We start from the raw sequence: 22,146 nt of genomic DNA on the forward strand, positions 1-22,146 counted from the left end.
ATGACCCACAACACACAGCCATGGCAACAAAGGAGTGGCTCAAGAAGAAGCACATTAAGGTCCTAGAGTGGCCTAGCCAGTCTCCAGACCTTAATCCCATAGAAAATCTGTGGAGGGAGCTGAAGGTTGAGTTGCCAAACATCAGCCTTGAAACCTTAATGACTTGGAGAAGATCTGCAAAGAGGAGTGGGACAAAATCCCTCCTGAGATGTGTGCAAACCTGCTTGCCAACTACAAGAAACGTCTGACCTCTGTGATTGCCAACAAGGGTTTTGCCACCAAGTACTAAGTCGAAGGGGTCAAATACTTATTTCACTCATTAACATGCAAATCAATTTATAACTTTTTTGAAATGCATTTTTCTGGATTTTCTTGTTGTTATTCTGTCTCTCACTGTTAAAATACACCTACCATTAAAATTATAGACTGATCATTTCTTTGTCAGTGGGCAAACGTACAAAATCAGCAGGGGATCAAATACTTTTTTCCCCCACTGTATATATATCCTAATTTTAACGTGTTCTTGAAGCCTTGACCTAGGTCGATACTTATGATGTAGAACTAATGGGTAGAAAAATAAATTGCCAGCATTTAGAAATGCTAAATATGCTGTGCAAAAATAATTTCTTGGTGTAGGCCTGCTTTCATTTTAATGCTCACATGTTGCTGTTCAGAAACAGCAAGGCATTTACACTAGCAGTGCTAAGGCAGGTCCGACAACTCTCCAACGTGCGACCAGAGATGCTGAAAGCCGACTCACAACTCACACTGGATGCAGGCACACAAAGTATTTTTCTTGCCAGTCGGGCCATTGATGGGAACATATTTTGGTTGTGTTTCCAAAAAGTAATGATGTCTCTATCATTCTGCATTGTGGGCTTGTGCTGAAAATATTGTTCCAGTTCATCAGGCCCTGTGTCAAGTTCAGCATTCTCGATGTCAGCCCACTGGCTGAAGAGTGGCGCTGGCCCAGCCATCTCCTCTTTATCTTCCTCTTTCATCTGCTGGGCATTCACCTCAGTTGTAGCTCTTTCAGATGGGGGGAAGCTGGCCAACTCTCTATGTGCACTTTCATATATGTCCTCCCTCTCTGCACAGGTGAACATCTGAAGCTGCTTGAATTTTGGCCAGAGCAGCACACCAAGCTTTTCATGCTGTCCCAAAACTATCTGTTCAGCCACAAGTCCCATGCACCTATTGAATAGAACAGAATACAATAGAATAGAATAATCCAATAACACAACACTTATTAGGTCTAACTATAGCAAACAAATAAATTATTATTATTATTATTATTATTATTATTATTATTATTATTAATAATAATAATAATAATATAAATATCTTTTTATATAGCACTTTAAAAAAGCAGTTACAAATTGCTTCACATACAGGATACAATACACACACAAATACAAATATACATGCATATACAGGCAAGTTATAAATATTAGACTACATCTCACCTGCGTTTCAGTATCCTGAGTGGTACTGGATCAGCTTGGGTGAATTAGCAATGGGTCATCAGTGTGGTTTTCCAGAGGGCCACTAAGTTAATTGTTGGATAGTTTGAGCCACTGAGCTCTTCAGTTGCCTGCTTAAAAGGCTGCAGGAATTGGACAAGCAGCTGAAGAGTGTCTTTGGATATGTAACTCATGCGATGCATCTCTCCTCGTTCAAGCAAAATGGACTGAATGTCTTCAAATGCATCAAGCACAGATTTGACCATCTCCAGTTTAGTATCCCATCTTGTTTCACATTCTTGTTTCAAAGACTGCTTGAGTCGGAGGTGTAATCCAGAGTGTTTAAAAAATGTCGTCATGGTCTTGCATTGCTCAATACAGGCTCCATGATCATCCTCTTCATCACCTTCCTTAGACTTCTTGAAGGTGTGCTTCAGCACTGTATTCAGTATGTGTGCTATACAGCTGTTGTGCACCCATTGGGAGAGCGCTGCCTGCACATTTGCAGCTTGGTCGCTGACAAACACCAGTCTGTTAATCTCTTCTGGGGTCAGACCAAATTCACTCAGTTGCTTGAGCAGTTCTGTCTTTAGGTTTAAGGCTGTTTTCTTTGCCCCGACTGGAAATGCACATGTACATATGACCCTACTATTAAACTCCCAGTTATCATCTACATAATGCAATGTGATACAGGTGTAACTGACCTTCCTATGGTCATCTGTCCACATGTCTGTGGATGCTCCACATGCCAGTACATCGGCTATGGCTTTCCTAACTGTTGGCAGGACCTCTGCCCTGAGACTTTCATATTTTTTCTGTGTAAAACGTGATATCATCACACCAGATAAAAGAAGGTCCTTCACATTACACTGTCCATGTGTTGTTCCCATGTCTAATATTGTCTGCGCTAACTCAGTGAACGCAGGTATTTCAAACATGCTAAAGGCTCTTAAATCCTTTGCTCAGACTTTTGTGCATTTTTCCAAAATTACTTCCTTTGCTTTTCTGGGAAATGAACCCACTGTAAAAAAATGACAACACTGAATTTTGAGTCAAAACTTTTTTCCACATGACCTAGTGTGCTTTAAAAGATGCAACGTGCTGTCTTTACCGAGTCAAACTTTAACAATGCGTCACACGTTATACACTTAACGGCGCTTTTCTCATCTTTGTCCACAATCTGCATGAAGGAGGCCCAGACAGAAGAGGTGCCCGTAGGTTTAACCTCTTTATATTCATTTTCTTTGAGCTTTTTCTTCACATCAGTCAAGAAGGTATCCATCACCGTGTGCTTGGCTAAACTCCGCTGACTGAGTCCCCTCTGCCTCTGCCGGCTTCCATTTCGCATTTGTTTTTTTACCTTATATCCCGGCTCACTTTCTCATCCTAATTTTACAAAACACACACTGCACTTCCACATCATGATTCATCATCATTGGCGCTGTCTTACTCAATCTGATCCCGGCTGTTTCTTCTCGGACCGACTCGGGTATTACACACAATGTTAAACAGACCCGGGTTCCTCAGGTTCGGGTGGACCCGTGAAGACCTCTAGATCAAAGTCCCTACATACCTACAATTATTAACAATACAGTTATATTGCCCTTGTTAAAAAATAAACAAAATACATTTGTCCCAGGAAAATAAACCAATTCATTTAATGTGTCTGAATGAAATGCATTCCCCAATTTTCCTGCAGTGCAGTTTCCTCCAGTGTTACTTTTCCAATATCATTAAAAGCTAGTCATCTGATCAGTTTGGTGCTTTACGTTTTCAGTTTTCAGTGTCAAATTAGTTGCTATTTTCCTCTCTGCCTCCGGTGTGATTCTGCAAGGCTTAGTTTGCACCAGCACACTGAGCCCAGCAGCACCACCTTCTTTTTCATGCCTTTGCAGATGTGACAGAACGTGGCTTTTCTTAGTATAACCCTTCCCACACAGAGAACACCTGTATGGTTTCTCTCCTGTGTGGATCTGTGCATGCCTTGTAAGGAGGGATGATGTAGCGAAACTCTTCCCACATTGATCACAGCTGTACGGTTTCTCTCCTGTGTGATTTCGGTAATGTTCTTTCAGTTTTCCTGATGTAATGAAACCCTTCCCACACTGAGCACAGCAGTACAGGCGCTCTCCTGTGTGAACTGTCTGGTGTACCTTAAGATAGCGTGACCGAGTGAAACCCTTCCCACACTGATCACAGCAGTAAGGTCTCTCTCCAGTGTGAATTTTCAGATGCGACTTAAGATTCCATAACTCACAGAAACTCTTCCCACACTGTGTACAGCTGTATGGCCTCTCTCCTGTGTGGATACGCAGGTGTTTGTTAAGCTTAGATGAATTAATGAAACTCCAGTCACACTGACTACAACTGTATGGCTTCTCTCCTGTATGAATTCGGAAATGATCTTTTAGTTCTCGTTGTGTAAAGAAACCTTTCCCACACTGATCACAGGTGTGAGGTCTCTCTGTCCTGTGAATTTTCAGGTGTGACTTCAGACTTAGCGACTGACTGAATGTTTTCTCACACTGAGAACAATTGTATGGTCCATCTCCTGCGTGGATGCACTGGTGTCTTTCTAGATCCCTAACTGTTAGGAAGATATTTTTACACTGTGTGCAGTAATTACAGCCCTTAAACTTTCCAGTGAACTTCGTTTCTGCACTCAATACAATTTTGCTGGGGGTGCTAAAGGTTTCGCCGTTGTGTTGTAATGACAGTCTCTCCACTCTGACTGAGCAAGGCTTCATTAAATTCTGAAGATGGATCTTTCGGTCTCCCCATTTTCCTCTGCTTTCTTCAACTACTCTGCATTGTTCCAACCGGGGGATATCCAGTTCTGTCACAGTGATCTCATCTTTAATAGACTGCTGCTCAAGCTCTGTCTTATAAGAGACACAATCCAAAAGGGTATCTTGTGTGTTCATGTGAAGAGATCCTAAAGAAGGTTCATGCAGTTGATCGTGGAAACATTCAAGTTTAATGCGAGGAGTCTGTACTTCACTGTGCTGCTGTGAAGATTTAAAGTTATCCAGGTCACTCAACTCCACTTCTATGTGCTCCTGTTTAATGATGCGTCCAATTTCATGGAGATTTTCTATACTGTTCATTAGATACAAGTTTTTGATCTCCTCAGTTATGTGCTCTGATGCGGCTACATTGTGCCTGTGTGTTGTATGCTCGGGACCTAGCTCTGCCATGAGGACGGGCTCCAATGCATTGAGCTCCTCCACACTGCATTGTGCACTCCTGTACTGCTTATTGAGCCTCAAACTGGATCCCTGCTCCTCCTCGCGGTGTTGAGACTCAGTGCAATTCCTTTCCCTACCTTCACTGAGAGCTTTGGCATCGACAGAACCTGATAGAAGACAAAATAATGTTAGAAGCTCCAGTAAATCAATAGCGAGGTGCCGTCAAATTGTAGGTATACATGCTGTTTCAATGATCTCACTTCACCTAACCATGTTGTTTATTTTATTATGCACTAAGGCAGGGCTAACTAGTGTGACAGATTTGGTTTCATATGCATGTCACTGACATCAGCTGACATTAAAAAATGGGAATGTCCTCCTAAAAGGACTGGCCCAATTTCAAAAGCCCATAACTCTGTACATATTTGCATCAAATGCATATGGATGGTATCATTTGAAAGAAAATCACTTCAATTTTCAGAACATAGCATGGAGTAACACAATAGACATAACACAAGATCATATAGATGATCCCTCTGCATTTAAACAAGCTGCTGTCATCCCACTCCTAAAGAAACCAACCTTTGACCCCTACTCCCCTTCCTCTCAAAGACTCGAGCGGGTGGTCCACTGACAGCTCTCTGCCTTTCTGTCCCATCACTCACTCCTTGATCCTCTGCAATCCGGCTTCCGCACAGCTCACTCCACTGAGATGGCTCTCCTGGCAGTCACTGACTCCCTCAGCTGTGCTCGAGCGACCTCCCTCTCCTCAGTCCTCATCCTCCTTGATCTCTTCACAGCATTTGACCCTGTCGATCACTCCATCCTCCACTCCTGCCTCGCTGACCTTGGAATCTCTGGGACTGCTCTCACCTGGTTCTCCTCCTACCTCAGCGACCAGACCTACCAATTGACATGGTGAGGTTCCTCAACCACCCCCCAACCTCTCCTCACAGGCGTACCCCAAGGCACCGTCCTGGGCCCCCTCCTGTTCTCTCTCTACACTCGCTCCCTGGGCCCCCTCATCACATCCCATGGTTTCTCCTACCACTTCTACGCTGATGATGCCCAGATCCTGCAGTTTTTTCCCTCTTCTGACCCTCTCATCCCCACTCGCATCTCTTCCTGTTTGTCTGCGATCTCTGCCTGGATGCGAACGCACCATCTCAAGCTCAACCTCTCCAGGTGGTCTGTGACTGAACCTTCACCAATGATGCCGTTTAGTACGGGACTTGTCTCATGTGCAGAGATGCTACTGAATACCCGCCCAAACCACATATCGTTTGACAGCAGAGTTTATTGGCTCCACACACATGTCAATCTCACAGACAGTGTCTCAGTGTCTCTGGTGACCCAGGGGGGAATGGCGCAGGCAGATGTTGGGGAGCAGACCCACTAAGATACTCACAGATCCCTAAAATTCTATCAGATTTCTTTGCAAATAGGCTAGTTTTCCTGAAGTGCCCTATTTTTCCTGATCTCCCCTCCCCTGATCCATGCCGTGATCCGCAACTCCGAACTTGGACCGAGAAGGCAGAGAAGATTAGATCCGATGATATAAGATAGCTGTGTATCAGCGCACTGTACAGAGCGTTTACTTCTTGACATTCTGAGCTCTGTACTGGCACACGTTGCTTCTGCCAAATCGGTTTAGTTTTCAACAGCAGACTGTCTGTTTTCAGATGATGTCAGTTTCTCACAGTTTTAAAAAACATTTTTTTCGCATCAGAGAATGCAGAGATGAAAACATCTGAAAATGGAAATCCTAGCACCTGGTGAGCGAAGCACCAAGAAAACCCTAGCAAACCCTAACCACGCCCGCTTCATGCACTTAAGGAGAAAATTAATCAATATCCATCAATATAATGCTTAGACAGAAATGTAACTCAGAGCTAATGATTTAACTGTCATAAAAATACAGGTTTTATTAATCATAGTTTTATGTCTGTGCCTCAGTAAGACCTCTTTCTTGACCATGAATTACAGCTTTTCAAAAAACAGGAGACAAGGAGATTCAGCATACATTTACAGAGTATTTATTGTTTATGTACAAGGAAGTATATGCATTAGCATATCTGAACCAATAAATTCATTTCTTACTACTGAAATTATATATATATATATATATATATATATATATATATATAATCACAAAGCTGTACCTAATACTATAACTTAAAGTTGAACTAAAATATAGGCATATAAACTAGTCTTGGAAATTCTCAATCTAGAAACTAAGCAAAAAAGGCATTACATTTCAGACAAAAAAAAAAAGGCTTTTTACCACTTCAGATTATTATGCTAAGGATATAAAAATGTAAACTAAGGTACACAATTCAGTGTCAGTGATGGCTGGTCAATGTTATGGCTTATTCACATATGTAACAGTATATAAGTGTCACTCTTGCACTTCATCAGTACAGACTTATTGTACACAGCTTCATAACATTTCTAACGTATTACAACTGGGTACAACTGAGTCTCGATGTCACTACTGCGGTTGGTTGCAATGGCAAAAAAAAAAAAACTTTTCAAAACCGAGGCCTGTTCAGTAGCTGAAAGATATGCTAAAGTTCCAACAATTGCTGTTGTTTTGCTCCTTGCACAGCCATACTTTATTTTATTATCAGGAAAAGCCACTTTCACAAGTGGACCTATGTGATCTGCAACAGCAATTGGTAAACTGTGCTCTAAAATGAAGTTCGTAAAAAGTCTCTGCTTTAATCACGTCATTTTCACCATCTGTTTAAAAAAACAATCCAATGATCTATTTTCTTGAGCTCCCCGTGAATTTCTCTCGTGTTTCAAGGTTCTGACGTGTTCATCAATATCATTTATTTCGCCATGCTTGACACTTAAATCGCACCTGCAGTACTCACAGTAAGCATGAAGTTCTGATATCTTACTTTTTAATGAATTTATACTTCTTGGTGTAATCCTCTTTGAACCTTTGTGAATTCAGGCACAGTCTTTTTTGTGTTGCCATTTGCTTTATTAAAAATTGAATGAAAAAGTTAGCACTGCTATTTTACCATTTGCTTGCTGCCGAGGCGCTTTTTGTTATATCTTGGCTGTCCAATCACTGATCGTCTTTGTTTTTTTTTTTTGACTCCGCGCATGGTCGGTACTGTGTGTTTTAACCACAAGCCAATCACAGCGCGGGAATCAGATACAGAAATGGGAACGCGGAAACTCACACCATCTCTAATAGACTTTTTTAACTTAGCCCGTATCACCATAGCAGAGCCTGAAAACCATAGCTGCTACGGCCAAACCCGAGCAGTTGGCAGTGATGTGTACTCGAGGAATGTATTTTTTTAGTATCCATGACCACTGTTAATCATGGATTAAAAACTACAAATCCCAAACCCACCAATTGCAATAATTTATCAGTACATCACTAGGTCTGGGCCTGGTGCAAGACGAGAAATACATTATTTTACTACAGTTGGAAAGTTTTGCGAAGAATGAGGAAAATACACACCAGCAAAGGTGTTGGTATGTCTGAAGTGAATATGAAAGTGTGGAGGGAACTTCACAAAAGTGCTCCATTAGGCACAACATGTAGCCTATGCAGTACAAAGAGTTATTTACACAAGCAGGCTCTGTGAGGTTTCACTCCAAAGTTACAATCTACAGTCAGGCATAGTTATACAGAAAAGTTAGTGACGCGACGGACTTCTGTCCACTCCTGAAGAGGCACGGAAGTTTCAGTTCTGCTGCTGGGGTACAGGCAGTTTTAGGCAGACTTGACCTACGTTACACGGGGCATAACACACATTATATATATATATATATATATATATACACACACTCACCTAAAGGATTATTAGGAACACCATACTAATACTGTGTTTGACCCCCTTTCGCCTTCAGAACTGCCTTAATTCTACGTGGCATTGATTCAACAAGGTGCTGAAAGCATTCTTTAGAAATGTTGGCCCATATTGATAGGATAGCATCTTGCAGTTGATGGAGATTTGTGGGATGCACATCCAGGGCACGAAGCTCCCGTTCCACCACATCCCAAAGATGCTCTATTGGGTTGAGATCTGGTGACTGTGGGGGCCAGTTTAGTACGGTGAACTCATTGTCATGTTTAAGAAACCAATTTGAAATGATTCCACCTTTGTGACATGGTGCATTATCCTGCTGGAAGTAGCCATCAGAGGATGGGTACATGGTGGTCATACAGGGATGGACATGGTCAGAAACAATGCTCAGGTAGGCCGTGGCATTTAAACGATGCCCTATTGGCACTAAGGGGCCTAAAGTGTGCCAAGAAAACATCCCCCACACCATTACACCACCACCACCAGCCTGCACAGTGGTAACAAGGCATGATGGATCCATGTTCTCATTCTGTTTACGCCAAATTCTGACTCTACCATCTGAATGTCTCAACAGAAATCGAGACTCATCAGACCAGGCAACATTTTTCCAGTCTTCAACTGTCCAATTTTGGTGAGCTTGTGCAAACTGTAGCCTCTTTTTCCTATTTGTAGTGGAGATGAGTGGTACCCGGTGGGGTCTTCTGCTGTTGTAGCCCATCCGCCTCAAGGTTGTACGTGTTGTGGCTTCACAAATGCTTTGCTGCATACCTCGGTTGTAACGAGTGGTTATTTCAGTCAGTCTTCTATCAGCTTGAATCAGTCGGCCCATTCTCCTCTGACCTCTAGCATCAACAAGGCATTTTCGCCCACAGGACTGCCGCATACTGGATGTTTTTCCCTTTTCACACCATTCTTTGTAAACCCTAGAAATGGTTGTGTGTGAAAATCCCAGTAACTGAGCAGATTGTGAAATACTCAGACTGGCCCGTCTGGCACCAACAACCATGCCACGCTCAAAATTGCTTAAATCACCTTTCTTTCCCATTCAGACATTCAGTTTGGAGTTCAGGAGATTGTCTTGACCAGGACCACACCCCTAAATGCATTGAAGCAACTGCCATGTGATTGGTTGGTTAGATAATTGCATTAATGAGAAATTGAACAGGTGTTCCTAATAATCTTTTAGGTGAGTGTATATATATATTATGACATATACAATCTTTCGATTACTCTTTCCATGGTGGCTGTGGCATGCTCTCTCATCATCTGTTGCTAGAGAGTGGATGGATTTTGGCGGTTTGGCTCCCGTTGCACAGACATGAGACACATTGGCATTTACACAGCATACGGCTTAACCACATTCTTTATCTTTTAGCTTGCAGGCTTGTTAAACTCAGGCAGATTAAAATAAAACAAATCCTTATATATGGCATTTCTCATCTTATACATTCTATTTTTGCACAAAGGCAGTTTAGAACATTTTAACCCTTTTTACCCAGCCTTCTTCAATATGACATACAATACTTTGCTCTCTTCTGATCCATCTCAATTTCCCTTGAATCTACCACACTCTCCCTCTTCATTGGCTAAGAATCTTGATGTCACTCTTGACCCAGCTCTGTCCTACTCCCAGCATTTATCCTCTTACACACACTTGCCAATTGTTCTTGAGCAACATACACAGAATCCAACCTTCCTTCACAACCTACTGGACTTGTGTTTCTCTCTTGACTGGGCTGCAACCAGCTACCTCCTGACTAATCTCTTCTCACAATCCCTGCAGACCACTCTGACCTTTCTGTGCCAGAAGACTTGCTGTACTCCCTCTGTGTTCCCCTTCCTCTAAAGTAGAGGTCTTCACGGGTCCACCCGAACCCGAGGACCTGGGACTCGACCCGGGACCGCTACGGGTTCGGGTCCATATTTTAAACGGTCAGCCGGGTCCGGCTCGGGTCCCATTCTTGTACTTCGGGTCCCGGGTCTGTTTAACATTGTAATACCCGAGTGACGCGACGACTTTACCAATTGACGATTGGCTCTTTTATTTAGAAGGTGGGACTTATTCTGCCATATCGATGTTTGACAGATGACATAAACCGAAGTGCATTATTGGTATCGGCGCGATTTTTGAGATATCGTGGTTGGAGTTGGTTCGCTTTGCAAATGTAAAATCTGTGGCAGACGCGTCTCAGAGCACACATGACAGCACATTAGTAATGCTAATATCAGCGGCCGTGGCACTGAACGAGCAGTCGCTATTATCGTTCAAAAGGGCAAACAGTGGAAGTTATCGTATTATGCGAGATACAAAAAAACTGCAAAGCTGCGTTTGTCCTCCGCCACCGTGACAGCAAGTGGACTTTTGAGGCTGAAATAATGAGTGGATTATACAGGCGCTTTTGATCAGCAAGAGGAACAACATGGATGTTATTTTACCAACTTTCTTGGCAAGGGGGACGGACTGTGTGCGTCACGGTCAGGTACAGGAGAGAAGCTACTAGCATTACATTAGGTAAGACACAAAGTTTTATTTTCACAACTTAAATTAACTTGTTAATAGCGATTTGGTGTGGGATCTGTGCCGAACGGGTTCAATCGTGTCTGTGTGTCCCGGCTTGGTCCGGGTCCAGATTTCAAATAATAGACGGGTCCGAGTCGGTTCCGGGTACCACATTTATGGGATTTCTCAGTTATGCACGGGTCCAGGTCCAAACTTTCAAATAATAGATGGTCTGGGTCGGTTCCGGATAGCACATTTCCGTGTCTCTTCGGGTTCGGGCACACATTTGTGGACCCGTGAATACCTCTACTCTAGAGCTTACTACTTCCCCACAGCGGAACAGTCCCTGATCACCTTCCAGCTTCTGCTCAAGACAGACATGTTCAAAATATACCTGTTAAACTACATTCAACACTTCAGCACTTTTACACATCATCTGATTGAAACAATATTCTCCATTGTCACCTTTACTTGTAATTTAAAACACTTAATCGTTCTAGTGTATCAACATATGTACTTATGACTACCCTAACCCTTAGCACACAACAGGGATGAAACTACTATGCTCTGCACTTGTTTTAGCTTGTAACGTTTTATGGATTTATTGAATTTACATTGTAACACTTTGGAAACATTTCATGGTATTATTATTATTTTTGTCACTTATCCAGGCAACTTACATTTGTACCCATTTATACAGCTGGGCATTTTACTCCACAGTGCTGCAATGGTAACAGTGTTTGCCGAGAAATGTACATCTATATACAGTGGATTGCATTAAGTATTCACCCCCCCCCAAAGACTTTTCGACATTTTGTAGTGTTACAATGTGAAATCAGGGCTCTACAGTGCGAGCGTTTTACTCTCATTTGCCAGTAAAAATAATGTACGAGTGTGAAATACAATTTGGGCGCACAGTGCGAATACATTTTTAACTCTATAAGGAAAGACAACATTGAAATGATTATGATAATATCAATATTTTATACAAATCATTATTACGGTAGCAAATTTGGGAAATGTAGTTCGGTTGTGGATTGTCCCAATTAACCGAAAGCAACGAAAACTACAAGTCCCGTGAATGACGTAATAACAGTGTTGCAGCGGTCCATTAGGCTCAATATCTAAATAATACTAGCTGGCATCAGCCGTCTTGTCATTAAAACAAACGTACAGATACAGTAGTATTCAGCGACAATTCGGCTGCAACAACTAATCGATAACGTCTATTATTAAAATCTAATAAAATCTTAATGCAATTAAACGATTATTTGGGTCTACCTGGTGCGCAGCTACAAAAAAAAAAAAAAAAAAACTTGAAAGATGGCGGGGCTGCAGCTAGTATAGGAGCACTTTTACATTGAATGTACACTTAAGACAGTTTGCTGCAACATGTGCACAGTTGAACTCATATGGCGCGATCATGGCAATGATGATGATCAAACTAGTGGCATAAATAGGAATAGAGGGGACAACGGGACGCTCAGGGATCGGTGTAGACTAGAGGTCGAGCGATAGTGGATTTTCAAAACTGATACCGATAACAATAATGAGGGTGGGAGTAAAAGCAGATATCCGATTAAATCGTCCGTTCCCCACCTCTCTTATCAATAAAATTAATATATTGCATGAAATATATAGCAATCAATGTATAATTGCAACACTTTATTATCAAATTACAGTATGAACTAAAATATATATATATAAAATAAATATAATAAATAACAAAAAAAAATATATCAATTCAAAATAAATGAAAAAATACTAAAAGTCCAAATTCTGGAAAAATTGTGAAAATTAGATAAAAAAATTTGGGAGTTATGAAAGGTTTTGAAAGAACTGCAGCATTAATTCAACATTACTCATTTTAGATAATTGGTTAAAATAAACTACAAATAATGAAGTGCCAGTAATAACAAACTTTGGGTACTTTACTTATTTTCAGATATAACTGCTAGCTGTAGGATGTGTAGATGAGAGGCTCAGAGCTGTAGTCAGCGGTGGCCTGAGGGCTGAGCTGCTGCTCACCTGACTGACCCACCGCTCACACACGCTCAGTCATGGCGCATGCGCTGGCTCTTTTATTTTTAGTAGAAGTGCTTTCTTATTTCTCAAAAAACATAAAACATAAAATAAACGCACTTGATTTACAAAATATGATTCAAAATAAATAGAAACGGAAAAGGTTCATATACAGAAATACGAATTGACAAATAAAAGACCTGTGCAAATTACTCGGTAGAAATTAGAACAGATCGAAATATATATATATATATATATATATATATATATATATATATATATATATATATGTAATGCCCTGATTTAAATGCCCACGCTGCTCAGAGTGTATGAGTTAAAAACAGAATGCAAGTGCCTCAGTCTTGGGTGGAAAAGGGAACTTGTTCTATAAAGAAGGTAAAAGGGAACAGAATGAGTTCTATAAAAGATTGTATATTGATAAGAAATGCCTTACATGGAGTTGTTTTTCCCAAAGTGTATGTGTGCTCCGAGGTCTGCAGCTAAAGAGGAACGTTTGAGGAAGATTGTATATGCCATAATCCTATATATGCAGGGGTGTAAAGAACAAAGTACAAATACTTTGTTCCTGTACTTAAGTACGTTTTTTGAGTATTTGTACTTTACTTATTTATTATGGGTGGCTACTTTTACTCCACTACATTTATGAACAATGTACTTTTTACTCCACTACATTTACCACAGTCGCCTCCGTTACTGTTACTCACTTCCCGTAGTTCATTAATATCAATATTAAACCGGCTATATGCGTCATTCTGCAATGCCATAGCACCATTTATACGTCAGTCACACACATTTTATCATTAAAGAAATAAAGCGTATTTTGATTGGCCTTCACACAGTAGAAAGGCGGGATCATTTTGACCAGTAAGGTTTGCTTTCAAAGTAGTATGCCCACAACGAAAAAAAAAAGTTTCACCCCTTAGCTGCATGAAACAAATACATCTAACGTTAATAATAGGTATGCAAAATGAATAGTTTAGCAGTGCTCACAACTGCGTGGAAAACTGCGACGTGCCTGTGAGTTTGACGAGTTACGTGAGAAATACAAGGACATGGACACCCGCTCCAGGCACAAGGCACAGAGAAGTGATTTGGCTCAGCGCGCAGGCGCTGCTTGGCTGGATCTTCAAACTGAGGCTGAGGAGAGCTACGTGAACAAGTTGTCAGTCAAACATTGAAATGGAAGTTACCTTGTTTACAACTCTGACAGTATTAAAAAAGATACATCGCATTTATATCCCCAAAAAACCACACCCGCAGACAGCAACATTTTCCCACTAAATAATTTTTTCTACCAATGAAATACCGTTTCGAAGGGGATTATACTATGTATTTGATTAGGAAGTACAAACAATAGTATTTATGTCCCCTAAGTAGTTTAGTAGTGAAGAATAACAATTGCTGCGTTTAACAATATTAAATATGAAGTTATTGTACACTCGGAGCATTTGAATCAGGGCCTTACATTTTTTTACATTTTGATCTTTTCTCATTCCTACGGAGTTATTTGCACAAGTCTTTTATTTGTAGCTTCACAGTTCTGTACATGAACATATTCGTTTATATTATTTATTTTGAATCGTATTTATGTGTAAAACAAGTTAGGCGTTTGTGCACATGGTGACGCCCTTATGATTCCAGAATGTTCTAATGTTTCCTTGCTAATCCTGTTGTAAAATAACAGCTGCAGCCTATATTACTTACACATTCAACACAAAAATCTAAAATAAAAGTAATGCAATGCGTGGTGCAGTCATGTTTATTTTATGTTTACATTTCCATGCGTTTACTAGAAATAAGAAAGGAGTTCTACTAAACAAATCTGGAATAGTGGAATGGAAAGTGTGAAATACTGTCTTGTGTGTGTTTTAGCAAACTGAACCTGTTTGACAGTGAGGGTGACAGGCAGCTCTGCCCCCAGGCCACCGCTGACCACAGCTCTGAGCCTCTCAGCGCCCGCAGCTTTATTTACATATTTACATATTCTACAGCCAGCAGTTATATCTGAAAATATGTACTAAAAGTTTATTACTGGAATTTCATTATTTGTAGTTTATTTTCATCAATGATCTAAAAAGGGTAATGTTGAATTAACGCTGTAATTTTATCAAAAACTTTGAATTTATTAAAAACTCAATTGTTAGATCAATTCAAATTCTGGAAAATTTTGAAAATTGAACAATTTTAACTATTGCAATTTTACATTAAGTGCTATATATTTTATACAATATATTATTTTTATTGATGTAGCGTAAGGTACACTTATACATTTCAGTTAAAGAAGTGAATTTAAGTATCACCTTATCAAGAATCCTAGAATCTTGTAGAACTCAATTTCTGCAATAATTGGACACAGACACCAATTCCAAAGATATACATTCTCAAATTTATTAAAAACAAAGATAAAATGTAGCACTACACTAGTTATACAAAAAGTGAGAAACTAATTAAAATTCACTCAAAATCAACAAATCAAAGAAATCAATTCCGTGACCAAATCAAAGACCATGGAATCGCATATGATGACACACAAAATGTTACACAAAATTACAAACACATTGACTACAATACCAGTTAGTAAGACGAAGGTGAGTCTCTCATTAGTATTGTTAGTCGGACATTAAATAACTAATGCAGATTAGTATTTAAGTCAAATAACTTCTCGTTATATATATCGGTCTCATTTACGTTTGGGTGCCGAGAAAGATTCCATCATTTCTTGTAACCACAATTCTCCCTAATTGATTACTGTTCAATGATTAAGGATAGGAAGGGCCACCTATAATCTAGTGTCTATTAACGTGTGTCAATTTCAGACTAAACAGTTAAACAGGAATGAGAAGATATTTCTTGGTGTTGACAGATTTTATTTCTAAAATCGTCAAACAAAACAGTTTAATGCAGCACTCATGTATATTTAAGAAAATACTAAATGATATTACACAAAGTTTATGACTAACGGAATAACATTTCTAATTGATTTCTCAAAATGTCATGAATGATAAACTCCAAACTGTTAAACTTATCTGAACTTCATTGCAGAGAGGCCTCTCTGTCTTCGGGATCAGGTAAAAACATACGGCACGAGGTCTGTGTGTTTTGGAACAAAGGCAGTCCGGTTCGGCTTTGTCCAATAACTTCCACTTCAGTCGATGCTCCTGGAAGTTGGGGTTTCGCGAAAGTAGAGTCTTTTCCAAACAGATTTTCCACTGGTTTGAAGGCTCCAAGGGTGTGCACAGGATGTCTTCTTTGTAAGCAGGGTTTTCCACCATAGTTACTTGAAGACAAAGTCTTTGAGGAAAGCAGGGCCCTGTTCTTTTCCAAGGGTCAAGTTTCTTAAGACTCAATAGCTATTTAAATGACTGAACACTTTCGTATTGCAGTCGGCTTAGTCAATTGTCCAGCTGTAGTAACTCCACTGATCAGATGGGTACAGGCGGGCATGCACAGTTTCTAAAGTTCTTTAATTAATAAAGTTCTTTAGAATAATTCTTCGTACGGCTCAATCTCCTTCTCCCAGTTCAACTCTTCTGTTGCCGGCAAAGACTTAGTTGGTTTCTGGTTCCGTTTCTGGCGACAGAGCTACAGGTTGAGCTGTGGCAGCGAGTTACTAGTTCAGGTGAGAGAGCGTGAGAAAGTGCTGTGCGCTACTTTTTATACGCCTGACAGATCAATAGACGATTGGTTCTTGAGTTTGTGAGATTGGATTTCGGTTTTAGCCCTCAGTGTCCTATTGGAGGAAGTTCAATTTATGACTGATGTCAATCCATGCCATCTTTTGGAACTGCCGGTTGGCCTGGGTTCGTAGCTCTGAAGCAGGCGAGAGACGAAATCCCAACACAAAGGGTTTTATTACCTCCAGGCCCTATTTCACAGCAGGGATTCCAAGCCATTTGGCCCATTCTAGGTGAGCCGACTCCCAAAACTATCACTTTGACGTAGAACAGTTCCTGGGCCACTGAGCTCAGGAATTCTGGTATCTTTGGGGGAGAAGTCTTCTTTAGATCAGAGCTTCAGCTCAGGGCTAGAATGCTCTATCAAAATACACCCCCCATTAACACTACATTGATAAAGAAAAAGAATCGTCCAATTAAATCGGAAATCGGCTTTTCCCCAAACCCTAATTTTTGTTATTGATGTCAGTTTTGAAGATCCACTATCGGTCGACCTCTAGAAGAAAGTATTGATCTGAAAGAGCCTGTACCTGCGTCCGAGCTGCAGTGTAAGTCGTGTAGTGCAGTGTACAATACGGTTTGCTTTCCGTGATTGGAAATGCATTGTATTGGCATGGGGAAGTGTTATTTTGGAAATTAGCAGCTGTTTTGTGTTGCATAGATAGATGGGTATTATGTATGTAGCTGTGAGGCGTTGTCATAATGTTTTTTTTTCGCTTATGAATTGACCCTGTTGTAAAGCGGTGCAGTAACCTGTATTCTTGTGGCAGGTATAGCTCTCAAGTCTCACGCATTTGCCCCAAACATTTCTGTGCCCCACCCAGCTCCTGTTTTTAGCAACGGTATCTGTCACTGCATTTTTTGTATTTGAAAAATCTCATGCATTGTAGTTTTGAAAACTTCCACCGGGCCTGGAAAGAGATTAGCTACACTCTCCATAATTTGGTTCATGTCTCTGACCTTAACAGCTTCATACAATGAGTAAGAGCCGCATCCTTCTAAGCACTCATCCTGCGTCAGACATGAATATAAAGTGTGTTTGGTAGTTCACACTGGACCCGAGCGAAAATCATAGACCTGCCTGTATTTTAATAGGAGCTCTACACTGCTTTAAGGGAAATTAGCACCGCTGAGATTTAAACGGGCTACTTTCTAGATTTTTTCGCCACGACCTGACCAATCAGAAGTGATGTAAACCCATGTAGAAACACGCACAGTATACGCATGCTCCCCATGACAAACCGTGTGGATGACGAGAAGTTAATTTATGAGCTACAGCAATATCTATTACTGTAACATTGTACATTAAACCACAAATCCATTAAAATGAATACGTGGGTGAACATCACAGCAGCTTTACTTTAATGACAGCTGTCCATAAAAGATACAGAATTAATAAATAATACGCAGAATTCAATGTGATTTTATTTAACATTAACTTTATTATTCACTTTATGATATAAATATGTTATGAATTGTTTCATGTTGTTATAGTATACATTGTTTCAGTTTTATATATGAAGCAATCATTAGTTTGTATTTATTCTGTCCGAGAGGTTACTTCAATCAAGCATTGTCTTTTCATGATTTCATTCAACCACTGTCTTCTAGGATATTCAATCAGCTGAAACTGTTAAACAATATAAAGGTTGTGTGTTTTGAGGCACTGGTATTTGGTTAAGGACTTACAACAATGTCTTTGATAAACATCTGCTGCCTAAGAATGCTGACCAGCACCAATCAACTCATCAAACACTTCAACAACAGTAACAAACTAAGGTTTGTGTTAATTATTATGCATGTGGTAAACTATTTTGTACAACTTTATTCTAATAAGATGCTATCACTTCCGACAGAGAAGACTGTAACCCATTGTCTCTGAAGATACAAAAAGGCTTCTCCAACTCACATCTCTAGTTCTTTTCTTCACTTCATGTGAGAGGAGAGCTCCAGGTTAACCTGTATTTATGTTTTCTGTAATAAACTTGTTACTTCTTCATCAGTGTATCTTGGGTTTTACTGAAACCACTACAATTAGTACAATTGTATATGAGAAAAGGTCCATTATATTTGATATAAAACAAAAGTTTTTAAGATGCATGCGTAAGGACATCAAATTTGATATTAATATCATGAAACAAATATTTATTTTCTCAATTCTCAATTATTAGGTATTTATAGCCCAAATGAAGACACAGTAATGTTGAAAGGCATTGTTATTCAATAAAATTTAACTTTTGTAATACAAGAGTCCTGTCTAAACACCTAATAAGCTAGAATGCGGCTACAAAATCAATTTTTAATTACATATTTTTGCCTTATTTGGGACAGCACCTCATGGGAGTGAAGACGCTGCAGTGCATGGAAGATTTTAAGTTTTATATATGTACCCCTATATATATATATATATATATATATATATATATATAGGGGTACATATTTTATATTGTTTACTTTGTTTTGTGTATCATACAACTCTTTGGGACTGTGTGTGTGTGTGTGTGTGTGAACAGTGAGTTTGTTAAGAAAACTCAAAATAGGCTATTATATAAATCCCCCAATGTTACCCTTTGCTAATATTGAATACAAAGGAAAGTAATTTCCAGATATGTGCCTAAATAACATTGTTTTTATTGGAGGTGGTTTTCTTCAAGATAAAATTGAGGAACCATAAAAATAAAATACCATGATAATTTATGGAAATAAACTGTTGGATCAAAACATCAAATGAACCTCTTGCGTGCCCTCTTCATAAGGCTCACACACAAACAGATGCCCATTCACTTTTTTACTAAAATCACAATTTACTTTTAATTTTTGGTACTTGAGTACTCTTGAAAGTAGCTACTTTTTAACTTTTACTCAAGTACTGTTGGAATGGGAGACTTTTTACTTTTACTGGAGTAAGTTTTTGAGAGAATATTTTTACTTTTACTCAAGTATGACTTCAGAAAACTTTTTACACCTCTGTATATATGAGTCTGACCTTGTGTAATGGCAATGTGAGTCAAGTCTGCCTATACAGTACATACCCCAGCAAGGTGGAGCAGACCATCTGCACATCTAAAAACTGCCATCCCTGCCAGGAGTGGACAGAAGTCCGTCGCGCCACAAACATTTGTGTATAACAGTGCGTGACTGTGGAATGTAACTTTGGAGAAACTACACTGAGACCGCCTCTGTGTGAGATCCTCCCAAGTGGCTTGATTATGAATAAACTTCTCTGATCAACGCACTGTACCTCTGACTTATTGAAGGGAAACACCTGGCTGTGTGGTTGCAGCAGTTTCTTCCTTTTCTTCAAATAATAACAACAACACTGGCAGTCACCGCCACCCCCCCCCCCGGGACCGCACTTTGCTAGCTGCCCCCACTGAAGGAATTACCCCTTTTTGGTTTGAACCAATGCCCCCCCACGAGGCTGTATTTACTGTCTTGAATATTGCTGCATTTGTTTTTCGTTTGAGCATTACATATGAACCATTGATGATGTGCCACTCATTTTTTTTTTTTTTTTTTGTGTGCCCCTAAATTGTGGACTGTGCCCCTATGGAAGAAAGTAAGCGTAGAGCCCTGTAAAACTAAAATGTATTTTCACTGTCACTGAATTACACAAAGTATTACATAATGTCAATGTTGGGGGATTTTTTTTTTACAAAACTTATCTTCAAATAAAAAACAGAAAAGTATTACTATGACACTTAAGCTGTGGTGCAGCCAATTGCCTTCAGAAGATGAATAGAGTCCACCTGTGTGCAATTAAAGTTTCACATTATCTCAGATATTATACACCAGTTTCTGGAAGGCCTCAAAGTATGTCAGAGAGCATATCCAAACTACCACACCATGAAGACCATGGAGCTTTCAAAACAAGTCAGAGAAATTTCTGAAAAAGCACCAGTCAGGGTTGGGCTATATCACAATATACACAGGCACTGCTGTGGGGGAAGACAAATCCCACACTCTTTAGGTGTAGTCCTTTCTGCTCACATCCTAAAATAGAGCTCTCCTTTTAGGTATTTCTAGTTGCCATGACTATGACTAAATTTTCAAAGTTACTTAGAAGAACAGAAAAGAACAATCACATACTTTAATTATAGACTTGTTATGGTGAGTGAACTAGTTCTGCGTTACATTCTATAGAATCCTACTAGCCATTTTTGTAAGGGGAAAGACAGACCAACTCATAGCAGTAGATAGTAAAAAGGATTTTTAGAGATCTTTGATTGCACTCAGCAGCAGTGCAGATTTCACATGCAATGCGTTGTGGTCACTGCAGATGACTGATCTTGATTTTAGATCAAAATGTGGATTTTGCACAGCAGAATATATACATAATAGATGTTTGTGTGTATGAATATTCGAACTATATATCTATGTTAACAAGAAAATTGTAGGGACGATCTTGGTCTCCTTTAACAGTTTTGACTACGCTAAATGTTGGCCAAGTTTACCTCAACTGTTTCTTGTAACTTGACAAATTTGTTTTTTTGTATCTCCATGATGGCAGCGTTTACAGCAATAGTTTCTTATATCTTAGTCTACTGGTTTGATATCTCCTCGTTAGGTGTCTCTCTTTGTAACTTGGTGGGGGGTTGTATGTTGATAACGTTAGTATTTTGTAAAGACTGCAACAAGGGTCCTCTGGCTTTATGACATTTTCATTGATGAATTAATGTGTAGTGAATTTGACAGCATACGAAGGTCTATAACACCACTATCACAAACCTTACTTCTCGTACTCGTTCAGTCTCGCAAGGGATAGGGAGCAATGCTGGCACACAGGGATGCCAGGCCTGTATTGCCAACAGATGATAGTCACAGCTCAAGATCCTACTACATCTGGAAGTGCGTTATTGTCTATTATTCAGTAACTGCTAATACTTTTGCTTTTCCAAATGTCCTCTTCATTTTAAACAAACCAATTTCGTTACAACAGCTGTGCAAGCGAGGGCAATAAACCCAAATCATGTACACATTTCCCACTGGCTCCCAGCGGTAGGCCACGCCGTGCAAAATATTTTACTTATCATTGAAAACCATCTGTACTCGAGTTCACTTCGGTATGTTGCGGAATATAAGTGTGTTTGGTACGGCTTGTAGTTGTAACTACACCGGCCCCACGATTTCCTGCCAGCGCCCAGGATCGAACCGATTCATTCTTGATGATGCTAAATCTGCCCTGTGCAATTCCTTAATTGGTATTAAAAGTAACATTGGATATATCAAATACATACATGTACCATTATCTGCTGTTCTCAGGTCTCCAGGTGTAGACTCCTCACAAGAAACCTGCACTCCAGCTGACCGACCGCTTGCGGCTGCCATTGTCTCCAGCAGCACCCGGTCCGCTCGGCTGCCTCTCTCTGCTCACCCCGCCCTCAGTACGTGAAGCCCAGTTCCGGGTCTCCTCTCAGGCCGAGGAGCCTCTGAAGCGACCGGACC

At 40.0% G+C, this 22,146-nt stretch overlaps 1 protein-coding gene across 2 annotated transcripts; it reads right to left on the reverse strand.

The window, feature by feature from the left end:
* Nucleotides 1–441: 441 nt before the first annotated feature.
* LOC136755456 (zinc finger protein 184) lies at nucleotides 442–22,109 on the reverse strand. 2 transcript variants are annotated; one of them, XM_066712059.1, is made up of 3 exons: nucleotides 21,945–22,109; nucleotides 1,467–4,818; nucleotides 442–1,194 (listed from the first exon to the last, which is right to left on the reverse strand). In XM_066712059.1, the coding sequence occupies exons 1-2, from the start codon at nucleotides 22,027–22,029 to the stop codon at nucleotides 3,197–3,199; spliced, it is 1,707 nt and encodes a 568-aa protein (XP_066568156.1). In that variant the 5' UTR covers nucleotides 22,030–22,109; the 3' UTR covers nucleotides 442–1,194; nucleotides 1,467–3,196. The 2 variants fall into 2 exon arrangements, with proteins under 2 accessions (XP_066568156.1, XP_066568148.1); XM_066712051.1 differs by having other exon boundaries at nucleotides 21,939–22,109.
* Between the last annotated feature and the right edge of the window lie 37 nt (nucleotides 22,110–22,146).

The sequence above is a fragment of the Amia ocellicauda genome, chromosome 1, assembly GCF_036373705.1.
Source record: "Amia ocellicauda isolate fAmiCal2 chromosome 1, fAmiCal2.hap1, whole genome shotgun sequence".
In the NCBI taxonomy this organism is placed as follows: domain Eukaryota; kingdom Metazoa; phylum Chordata; class Actinopteri; order Amiiformes; family Amiidae; genus Amia; species Amia ocellicauda.